At 42.6% G+C, this 11,781-nt stretch overlaps 1 protein-coding gene across 1 annotated transcript; it reads left to right on the forward strand.

Moving 5' to 3' along the window:
- Nucleotides 1-237: 237 nt before the first annotated feature.
- On the forward strand, nucleotides 238-7,504 carry Tm2d2 (TM2 domain containing 2). The gene is made up of 4 exons (XM_090353890.1): nucleotides 238-538; nucleotides 1,409-1,496; nucleotides 4,825-4,940; nucleotides 6,778-7,504. Exons 1-4 carry the CDS (start codon nucleotides 318-320, stop codon nucleotides 6,989-6,991), a joined length of 639 nt encoding a protein of 212 aa, XP_090210016.1. The 5' UTR covers nucleotides 238-317; the 3' UTR covers nucleotides 6,992-7,504.
- Nucleotides 7,505-11,781: the final 4,277 nt, after the last annotated feature.

The following is an 11,781-nucleotide window of genomic DNA, read 5'->3' on the forward strand; positions in this document are numbered from 1 at the left end:
GGCCCCGCCCACCCCCGTGGGCCCCGCCCCCTCGGCTCTCTGGGCACGCCTACTCGCGGGGTAGAGGGACGCGATTGGACAAAACTCTCGGAGCAAAAGGCGGAGTATAAGACCCAGAAAAGGCATTGAAAAGCAAAATCGTTGCGCAGTCCCGCCCCCTCCTCCTGCTAGGGGTCTTTTGATTGGTTACAACGGGTGGGCGGAGCGTCTCACTGTGCGCCTCATTGGGTGTTTGGCGACAGGGCACTAAACTACGCGGAAAGGCCTGACCTGTCTGGGCTTGGGTCGGCGGTGCCGGCCTGCGTTCGTCCGGGAGGATGGTGCTGGGTGGCTGCCCGCTGAGTTACTTGCTTCTGTGTGGCCAGGCGGCTTTGTTGCTGGGGAATCTGCTGCTGCTGCATTGTGTCTCCCGGAGCCACTCGTACAATGCTACGGCCGAGCTGGAGCTCACATCCGCTGCCCACCCGGAGGGTTCCGCTGGGACGCCCAGCTGGGAATATGGCGACCCCCACTCTCCAGTCATCCTCTGCTCCTACCTGTAAGCTATCCGGGCGTCGAGGCGGGCCCAGGGGGGAGACTGGACCAGGGGTGTGTGGCTGGTGTGGGAAGGCGGGGGAGGGGACAGGCTCCCTTTTCGTAGACCAAAGCCACCTGAACACCTGATTATGACAGGACCCTCACCCTCATCCAGGGATAGCCTCGTGTGTGGGTGGCAGATCGTTGGGGTCCCGAAAGACGAGTACTTAGGAAGGACTCTGAAAGAAGCAGCATGCCAGGTTGTACATTGCTTCTTCTGCATCCTTTAACCAAATAATAATCCACCGGTACCAAGAAACAAATGGAGAAATGACTTGTCTCTGTCCCCAGTCGCTTTTTTAAAAAAATCAATATCCTCACTGTTGCAGAACAAAGCCATTTTTAACAGTTCTTTTTGGACCAATGAGAAAAGGTATTTGAGAAATTAAAAAAAAAAGAAGAAGAAGAACTGAGTCGATTTTGACTTAAATGTCTCCCCACAGACTGTTGTTTGCCTAGCAGGGAGAGGAAGCCTTGAAGCAGATTATGTAGAAACAGGACTAAAACACCTCCAACAAAAGAGTCACCAGGGAGACCCTGTGTTTTACCACCACCTTCGGTTTGGAATGGGGCCTACAGGGTGGAATCCATCCCCTGAAGACTTAGCAAAGAATTGTCCCTTGTGGCACGTAATTTGGCCTAGTGGTAGAGTGCTTGCCTGGCATGCACAAAGACCCCAGTTCGATTCCTTGGACAGTGCTCAGGCCCCGAGCTCAAGCCCTGGGACTGGCAAAAAAAAAAAAAAAGAAAGAAAGAAAAAGAGGAAATGTCCCTTTCCTATTTTGATTATGTACAAGGATGCTGGTGATTGCAATCTTACTGTGATTTACAGACCTGATGAATTTATAAAATGCGATGACCCAGTGGACCATGTTGGAAATATAACTGCATCCACGGAACTTGGTCATGGTTGTCTCAAGGTGAGTGTTTTCTTGCACAAACTTTTCCCTAGAGAAGTAGTACTGTCTGGATGTTGTTTCAAAAAACAAAAAAAAAAAAAAACGGTGAGAGTGTACATTATAGTAGAAATCCATCTAAATAACTGTTATAGAAATCTCCATCATGGTTAGGCTGTACAACAAATTTGGTTTTCTCATGAAGGAGCAATTTCTGTATCAAAACCATCCAGGTTCAAAGATCAATCCATCTTTAGTTCCATTGAGATTGACAGATTTGAAGTTAAAATGTCACCTATTCTTTGAGCCATGCCCTTGCCTGAAAGAACAAAAGAGATATATGCTTTCAAACACTAATGATGAAATGGGAAGTTTCATAACATTTGGGACAAAGATTCTCTTGCTGGGGACCTTTTATTTTTCACTTGTTAAACATGTTCCAGTGGCCTCTTGAAATGAGAAAAAAGTCCTTCAGACCTACTAATTTTCCTTAAAGCTATGTGTACATGTCCCACTAAACTTTTAAAACCACAAATTTTATTTATCTTCTCTCACTAAATGATAACACAAATTTTCTAGATGTCAAGAGAACTACAGAGAAACATTTTTTTGTACTAAATCAGATACAGAAATAAACATGACAGTAGCAAGGACAAAAAGGCAACTCTTAGCCTGGCACAGTGTCTGTGTGTATAGTCACAACAACTCAGGGAAGGATTGAGAGGGCTAAGGTTCAAAGCCAACCCATGCAAAAAGTTAACAAGATCCCACATCTCAATCAATAAGCAGTCATGACGACATGCCTCTGTGTTCTCAGCTACATAAGTAAAAGGACTGTGTCCAAGGCCAACTGGGACAAAAAAGAGCCATCCTACGTGAATGGAATCATATATAAAGAAATATTTAACCCATTGAAATTTTATTCATAATTATTTGTAAAAAACAAACTTGATAAATATGGTAGGGATAACTTACTTTTGCCTATTTAATTAAAAGCTTAAGTTTCCCTGTTGAGGTTCTCAAACTCTCCCTTGCACATAACTCCTTAAGTAGAACAGTTCTCAGGAGGTATGAGAAAGTAACGTCATTATTTGCCATGGAGAACACAAAAATAGTAGTAAGACACAAAGTATCAGTAGGACCTGTCTAGTTGTGAGAAGGACACTGGCTCATGCCAAGGCTACTCAAGAGGATGAGATCCAGAGGATTGGGCTTTATATCCAGTTCATAAATAGAACTCTTCCAGGTGCCAGGGGCTCATGCTTGTAATCTAGCTAGCTCAGAAAGCTGACATCTAAGGATTGTGAGACTGACATGATGCCTACTGCGCTAAGGAGGCAGACTGAGGACTATGATTCGAAGCTATCCTGGGCAGCAAAGTCCATGAGACTCTTATCTAATAAAAGTCAGAAAGCTGTGGTTCAAGTGATCGAGTGCCAGCCTTAAGCAAAAAAGCTCAAGTCCCAGGACTAGCACCAAAAAAAAAAGTTGTGAGGCTCCATCTTCAAAATTATTAGCCAAAAAGTAAATAATTTTCAAAACAGTTTTTATGGGAGAGGGGAAGTTGTCAAGAAAAAGAGGCACATAAAGAGGGAGGAAGGATGAGGAAATACCATCATTATATTCACTGTACATTCATAAAGCTGTACATATTGTTGTGAAAATGGAACTAAATAACTTGAGCATAGGGATGGGATGGAGGAGAGCACTGATCATGCACTATTCTTATAACCTGACATGTAGAATTGAAACCCCTTGTATAACTATTTAAAAATTAATTAATTGGCGGGGAGTTTGGCCTAGTGGTAGAGTGCTTGCCTAGCATGCACAAAGACTGGGTTCGATTCCTCTGTACCACATATACAGAAAAAAGCCAGAAGTGGTGCTGAGACCCAAGTGGTAGAGCTCTAGCCTTGAGAAAGTCCAAGGACAGTGCTCAGGCCCTGAGCTCAAGCCCGGGACTGGCCCCAAAAAATAATTAATTTATTAATTAAACCAAGGCTGGAAGCTTGGCTCTAGTGATAGAACACAAATGGAGCAAACCCTGAGTAAGCCCTGCTACCACCAATAAAAAAAGAAAAAACAAAACAAAATATACATGGCTACTAGATCCAAACAGTACAAGAGCGAGGACTCAATAGTTGTATACCCAATGCTATGGACATGGTACTGGAAATATAAACACAACTACATAGACATAAAAACTTATGACTCTATAGACATAATGTTTTATTACATAGATTAATATGTATCTATGACATATATACCCTCAGTCTAATTTGATTATGTTCTAAAATCTAAATGCCAGTGATTGTATGTAAAGAAAAAAAAAAAGAAATATACAGCTGAAGTTTCTGTTAGCATGCAGTTCCGCTAAGGATGAGAGCCCCAGATCTGAATAATTTGGCTGGAATTTAAAACACTAGGGTATCTAATAATCGTACATTTGTGACCTAAAAAACCCTAATTCAGATGACATTCTCAGTTATTTTTCTAATATGCTAACATTAATAGATATAAAGCAGACCTCAGATACACATTGGCTTTCTACATACATATCCATTCTCAAATGCTCTTCATGTTCTTTTTTCTTTCCAAATAAGAAAGTTACAGCATTGGAGCTGGGAGTTTGGCCTAGAGGTAGAGTGCTTGCCTAGCATGCACAAAGACCCGGGTTCAATTCCTCGATGTCACATACATAGAAAAAAAAAATCCAGAACTGGTGCTGAGGCTCAAGTGGTAGAGCTCTAGCCTTGAGAAAGTCCAAGGATAGTGCTCAGGCCCTGAGCTCAAGCCCAAGACTGGTGAAAGAAAGAAAGAAAGAGAAGAGAGAGAGAGAGAGAGAGAGAGAGAGAGAGAGAGAGAGAGAGAGAGAGAGAGAGAGAGTAAGTTACAGCATTGTATCTGTCTCTTCTAAATGGAAACCAGTCATGGAGAAAATTTTTATTTAAAAACATACATTTAGAATGAACTGATCTAAAGTCATTTAAAGTATGTCACCGAATCCTATTCTTTTTTTTGGTTGTGGGAAAGGACCTGGGCACTGTCCCTTAGCTTTTTCACTCAAGACTGGTGCTGTACCAGCCACAGCTGCCCTTTCAGCTTTTTGGTGGTTAATTATAAAAGTCTCATGAACTCTCCTGGCCAGGCTGACTTTGAATTGGGATCCTCAGATCTCAGCCACTTGAGTAGCTAGGATTACAGGTGAGCCACCAGTACCTGGCAGTCTCATGTTTTTGAACATAGCTTAACCGCAGTTATTCCTTAGAATAATTAGAATAGTGAGGAAGATAGACCTTTGTGCTGTGTGCTTCGGTGAGCTTGTTTTGGTTTTGGTGATTATATCCCACAGTTCGGAGGTCAGGCCTACAACGATGTGGAACACACCTCCGTGCAGTGCCGGGCTCTAGATGGAATTGAGTGTGCCAGTCCTAGGACATTCCTCCGGGAAAATAAGCCCTGTATAAAGTAAGTGTTACCTTTCTAGCTATTGGTGGTGGCAACGGTGTTGAACCAAACCTAACATCTCAAACATGCTAAGCCTGTGCTCTCCCTCTGAGCTACACTCCTGGCCCAAAGTTAGTGCCACTTTGGAAGGGAAAGCTGGTACTTGAATAGAGACAAATCTAGTTTCTTGTCATTTTCTACTGTTTGTTTTTTTTCTTTTCAGATGTTAAAGAGGAATGTGGGAATGTGATGAGCTAGTGTTTGTAAGCCAGTTTACAGAAAAACTGCAAGTTTTATGCCAGCCTAGGTTAGATAGCAAGAACCTGACTCAAAACAAACAACAACAACAAGCCAGGTACTGGTGCCTTAGGCCAGTAATCCTAGCTACTCAGGAGGTTGAGATCTGAGGATCACAGTTCGAAGCCAGCCTAGACAGGAAAATCCATGTGACTCCTCTCGCCAATTGATCACAGAAGAGGCCAGAAATGATGTTGTAGCTCAAGTTTGGTGAGTGCTAGACTTGAGCAAAAGGAGCTAGGGGCAATGCCCAGGCCCAAACTTCAAAGCCTAGGACCAGCAAAAAAAAAAAAAAAAAAAATGCATAAGAAGGTGACAATGACTTGCAAATCCATTGATAGAGATGTTTGCAATGCAGGGTGTGAATTCAGACCAGGCTCCTTAATATCATCCCCTCCCCCACCCCCACTCCTAAACAGCTAAGTGCCTCCGAGCACTGTGTCTGACCCCGATTCTGAAAGGAGTTGTATCAGAAACTAGCCTCAAGATTCCAGATAGGCATAAATCCAGGGCAACTTGTCTTAGTATTGCAGTAATAAAGATTTTCCTATGAAAAGTGCAGACTCCTCACGGTCATCCTCACACCTGTAATCTTAGCTACTCAGGAGGTTGAGATCTGAGGATCTCAGTTCAAAGCCAGCACTAAAGTCTAAGAGACTCTTATCTCCAATTAACCACCAGAAAACCCAAAGTGGCTCAAGGGGTAGGGTGGTAGCCTTGAGCTTAAGAGTTCAGAGACAATGCCCAGGCCCAGAGTTCAAGTCCTACAACCAACAACTCACATCTGTAATTCTAGCTACTCAGGAGGCTAAGATCTGAGGGCTATAGTTTGAAGCTAGCCCTAGCAAGAAAATCTGTAAGATTCTTATGTCTAATTAACTAGCAAAAAGCCAGAGATCAAGCTGTGGCTCAAGTGGTAGAGCAGCAGCCTTGAGCACAATAGGTCAGGGATAGCACCTAAGCCATGAGTTCCAACCCCCAGAAGCTGCACAAAAACAAAAACTCTACTTGTCTTCCCATGGAGGACAATTTCTACTTCCCAAGACTGGTCAAAGAACAAAGGCTTAGCCAAAAGCAAGTCCTGGGCAGATACATAATCCAATCTAGAGCTACACTCCCTTTCTCTGGTCTATATTCTGTTCCTTAATCATTCCAGGGCCAGGCCACTGGCACCTCCCCTGCTGCCGAGAACTTGCTGAACTTATTCAGATTTCCCCATCCTACACCGTTCCCCTGCCCTGCCCTTTGTTTCTGGAGAGACTCCAGTAAAAGGAATGGTCCAAACCTTTCCCTTGCTCCTCTCTTCTGACCATTCTGGTTTCCCTCTCATGTGTCACTTCAGAGTAGATCATGCCTCCTTTTTCTAAGACTCATGATGATAATAAATGCATTTTTTCATGAATCTCTTTTTTTTTTTTTTGTCTCCCCTAGCAGCCCCACTTGACAAACCCTAACAAACTGAGTAGGAACAGAGGACAAGAGGCCTTGTGTCAAATTCATTAATCTTGAAGTGAATCATGTATGTAGCAAAACAACTTCTTGTTCCTCCGTTTTTGTTCAGGTACACTGGCCACTACTTCATTACCACTTTACTCTACTCCTTCTTCCTGGGATGTTTCGGAGTGGATCGTTTCTGTTTGGGACACACTGGCACAGCAGTCGGCAAACTGCTCACACTTGGAGGACTTGGGATCTGGTGGTTTGTGGATCTGATTTTGCTCATCACTGGAGGGCTCATGCCGAGTGATGGCAGCAATTGGTGCACTATTTACTGAGAATCGCTGCTCTTGTGGTGAGGGGGGCGAGTGAGGGGCTGTGGAGTGCTCTTGACTCTGATGTCAGTCAGACCTGAAGATTGCCAGCCTTCTCTGGAGAGAATGGGTTTGGTGAAGAAAAATTCTTCGGACCTCAGATATTCAACCCAGAGCCTCCCTTGCAGACGAGAAATGACAAGCAAACTATGTTGGGGGACTCCACATACTTTCCTCATGTACACAATATAAAATATAGCGCTAACTCATAGGCGACAGATGGGTTTCCATGCTCTTTGTGTCTGAACAACACTAAATCTTTAGTCCTGTGGAGAAGTGGACCCAACAGGAGGCGGACCCAATGGGAGGAACATAATAAGTATTTTAATCCATGGGCCTTGTGTCACCTGGCGTCTTCATGCAGAAGAGATCAGGAGCCCAATCGATGAAAACCTTCAGCAGACATAGAAATGGCCGTGGATTTTAATACACACCATTTTTGAACTTCAATTTCAGAATAAATCTTGCCAACCTGGAGCATTTGCTGTATGAGTATTTTCAGTAGACAGAATGAAACTGGATTTTTTGGTGCTTGTTTCTAATTGAAAGCTAAACATGGGAAATACCCTAGGAATAAACATCTTATACCATTATTGTATCCCAGAGGCAGTATATGCAACACAGTCGGTTTTTCACACCATTTATGTTCCAAAGCCAACAGTATCAAACATGTGAGTTGAGCTGTCCCTCTTGGTAAAGTTATCATATGGAAAAATCACTTAGCCAGACACTAGTACCTCTTACCTATAATATTAGCTACTAACGTTGTCAGGAAACTGAGTTGCAAGAAACAGAGAAGCCACCACTTAAAAGGCTAAATTAGGAGTTTTTATTGGAGAGCCTGAGAATTGCTGGTGGTCTCTTGTCTCAACGACCAGCAACCCTGAATACAGCTAGCACAAAGTTTATGTAAGCCAAAAACATGTAAGGTGTGTGGAATCAAACCCAAGAAAAGTGTTATACATGAGCAAAGCAAACCAGTTGAAGACACTTAAACCTAATAGAAAAGCAAACCATCTAGTGAAACAATCAGGAGATGCAAGGCTAATTAGCTAGGGGAAGCATTGTTGACCCAGTCTCCTTACTTAGCTAAGAGGCTGAAATCTGCAAATTGCTGTTCAGAACCAGCCCAGGCAAGAAAATCCACGACCCCCGTTATCTTCAGTTAACCACCAAAAAGCCAGAAATGGAGCTGTGGTTCAAGTAGTAAGAACACTATTAGCCTCGAGCACAAAAGCTCAAGGATAGCATTCAGGCATGCGTTCAAGCCCCAGGACCAATACCACATACAAACACACAGTATGTATTAGTTTGTGGGGCCCATGTTCTAGGCAGATAAAAAATATTTCTTACAAGTAACTATAAAACTAGAATAGATAACAATGAGGAACCCCATACTCTGGGAAAGAAAAATATATTCCTGCTTCAAAAATATCAAATATTTGGGCCGGGAGTTTGGCCTAGTGGTTAAAGTGCGTGCCTAGCATGCATGAAGACCCGGGTTCGATTCCTCGGTACCACATACATAGAAAAAAGCCGGAAGTGGTGCTGAGGCTCAAGTGGTAGAGCTCTAGCCTTGAGAAAGTCCAAGGACAGTGCTCAGGCCCTGAGCTCAAGCCCAGGACTGGCAAAAAAAAAAAATATATATATATATATTTATCAATTAGCATAAAATTAAGATATAATTTTAGGGAACAAGAAGAAAGAATATACTCTCCCTAAAAAGCATGATAGTAAAAGTTGTCACCTTGGCAAAGCAACTGAAAACATACAGTTAATCTTCTGCATTCCCAAGTCACTGGGAATAAAAAGAGCTATCTAGTGTTTGTTTTGGTCCTATGAGAGTTTGGGCTTAGGTCTAGGAAGGCTCTGTACCACTTGAGCCATGGCCCTCCAGCGCCTGGAGTTAAAACTGGTTTTCCAAATTGGGTTTCTATCCTTGGTGATCAATTTTAGGAAAAAAAAAACAAAAAAACAAAGTTAAGTGTGAAGTAAACACATGGACTTTGTGGGCAAGTTTAACCCAGAGCCTTCTTCAAAGTAATTTACCTATTAAAACAAGATAAAAATGACTCATATAATCACTGATTTAGACAAAATAACTCCCTGGAATATTCTATCATTTTGTATCAGTTTTTCTATCATTTTTGTATCAGTTTTCATCTATATCATCCGTAATATCTCTATCTTTATACTAGTAAAGAGGACAATTTTTTGTATAAAAATTTTTAAAAAGCCAGGATCCAGCACCTCATACCTGTAATCTCAGCTACTGAGGAGGCTGAGATCTGAGGATCATGGTGAGAAGCCAGCCTGGCAGGAAAGTCATTGAGACTCCATCTCTAACCAGCAAAAAGATAAGACTGTAGGTTTCACTCAAGTAGTACACCAGCCATAAACAAGAGCTAGAGGACCTGAGTTCAAGACCCAATAATAACGAAACAGCAACAAATGTTTGTTTTGTTATGTTTTTAAAGTTCTGAAACAGCCAAGTGCCAGTGACTCACATGCATATTCCTAACTACACAGAAGGCTGAGCTCTGAATATTAGGGTTCAAAGCCAGCCTGGGCAGGAAAATGTGCCTCTTATCTCCAATTAAAAAGAAAAAAAAGCCATTAGTAGGGGTGTGTCTCATGCTATCCCTTGACATTCCCTTGAGCAAAAAAGCTCAGTGACAGTTCAAGCCTCAGGACCAGCACAAAAAAAAAAAAAAAAAAAGTTCTGAAATGCAGACAGATCTTTGCTTATAACTAATGATTAGTTCAGCCTTAGTTCATACATTACCCTTCTGCAGTATTTATTTAATTGTTGTGGATCAGGAAGATATGACTTTCCTCAGAAAAACATAAAGCAGTACAGACCTTAAGGATGTCAAAGATGTCATATTTAAAAAACAAAAAAAAATCTTATTTTTGCCTAGCATGTAATAGGCCCTGGGTCATTTCAAGGATGCTTGGAAAATAGAAATTAAAAATATTACTTTAAGCCAGAAGGCATGTCATTAAAAAAAAAAAAACCTCTGGGCTGGGAGTTTAGCCTAGTAGTAGAGTGCTTGCCTAGCATTCACAAAGACCCAGGTTCAATTCCTCGGTACCATGTACATAGGAAAAAAAAAAAGCCGGAAATGGTGCTGAGGCTCAAGTGGTAGAGCTCTAGCCTTGAGAAAGCCCAAGGACAGTGCTCCAGCCCTGAGCTCAAGCCCAGGACTGGCAAAAAAAAAAATTATCCCTATGGGTATTTACAAGTCCCATCCAATCTTGTTGGCAATAACACAGTTTGAACTCAGGGCTCAGAGCCTGGCTCTACCATTTGAGCCATGCTCCCAGTACTTTTTGTTTCAGTTATTTTTCAGGTAAGGACTTGTTGGGCTTTTTTTTTTTTCTTTGCCAGTCCTGGGCACTGTCCTCGGACACATTTTGCTCAAGACTAGCACTCTACCACTTGAGCCACAGTGCCATTTCTGGCTTTTTCTGTGTATGTGGTGCCAAGGAATCAAACCAGGGCTTCGTGCATGCTAGGTGAGCACTCTACCACTAGGCTCCACTCGTAGCTCTTGCCGGTTTGTTGTCCAGGTAAGTCTTTGACTTCAATCTTCCTACCAATAGCTCCCTCGTAGTTGGGATTACAAACACAAACCACAATGCCTAACTTGTGCTTTGACCAGGCTGGCCTTTAATCCTCATATCTGACTCCCAAGTCACAGGCATTACAGTTGTAGGCCACTGGGCCTGGCCAAAAAAACAAAAACTTTCTAAAAGAATAACACCTTTGATAGCTTCAAGACTTTCAAGACTTGAAATCATGAACACTGCCAGGAAGATCTTGGGTTAAAAAAAAAAAACTAAAAGCCTCACTGAAGAAGTTATTTTATAGTAGAAGCTCATTTCTCAGAAACATGGGGAAACAGCTACTTCTGCAGTGATCATTTGAGAGTCATTAGTAACATTCCTGTTTGACAATGTGCCATTGCCAATTCCAACCTGACTTCTAAATAGGTGCCCTCCTCAGTCAACAAGCCCTAGCCAAACATAATAGAGCTTGGGAAAGGAGTGAACAAAGGAGTATTGTTAACATTTTTAATGCCTGTACACCCTGAGCTCAGGTTGTTTCTTAGGATTTGGTACATATAAGCAATCAGTGGCTATCAAAGAGGCATACAATGGTAAAGTGTCCCCCTGTCAGGATTTAATTAGTCAGCCAAGTGGGGTGCTAGTGGCCCCCCAGTGGGGATTACAGTGGCCTGTAATCCTAGCTACTCAGGAAACTGAGATCTGAGGAGCATAGTTCGAAGACCTGCCCCAGCATTGGCAAGTCTGTGAGACTCTAATCTTCAATAAACTACTCAGAAAAAAACTAGAAGTGGCACTCTGGCTCAAGAGTGCTAGCCTTGAGCACAAAGAAGCTCGGGGACAGTGCCCAGGCTCTGCATTCCAACCCCAGGACCAGGAAAAAAAAAAAAAAAAAAAGAGCAAAGTACTCATGGATTACACTTATAATCCTACCTACTCAGGCAGAGTGGATTTTAACCAAATCTGTAGATTAACCTCTGATTTACCTAGCCTCTAGCCACCAAAAACCAGGGAGTAGAGATGTGGCTCAAGTGGTAAAGGGCAAACCTTGAGAGAAAAGGCTAAGGGAGAGCACCCAGGTCCTGAGTTCAAGCCCCAGTATCAAAATACACATACACACACACACACACACACACACACACACGCACACGCACACGCACACGCACGCACACACGCACAGATAA

This window comes from Megascapheus bottae, chromosome 20 (genome assembly GCF_031878675.1).
Source record: "Megascapheus bottae isolate mThoBot1 chromosome 20, mThoBot2.hap1, whole genome shotgun sequence".
In the NCBI taxonomy this organism is placed as follows: Eukaryota; Metazoa; Chordata; class Mammalia; order Rodentia; family Geomyidae; genus Megascapheus; species Megascapheus bottae.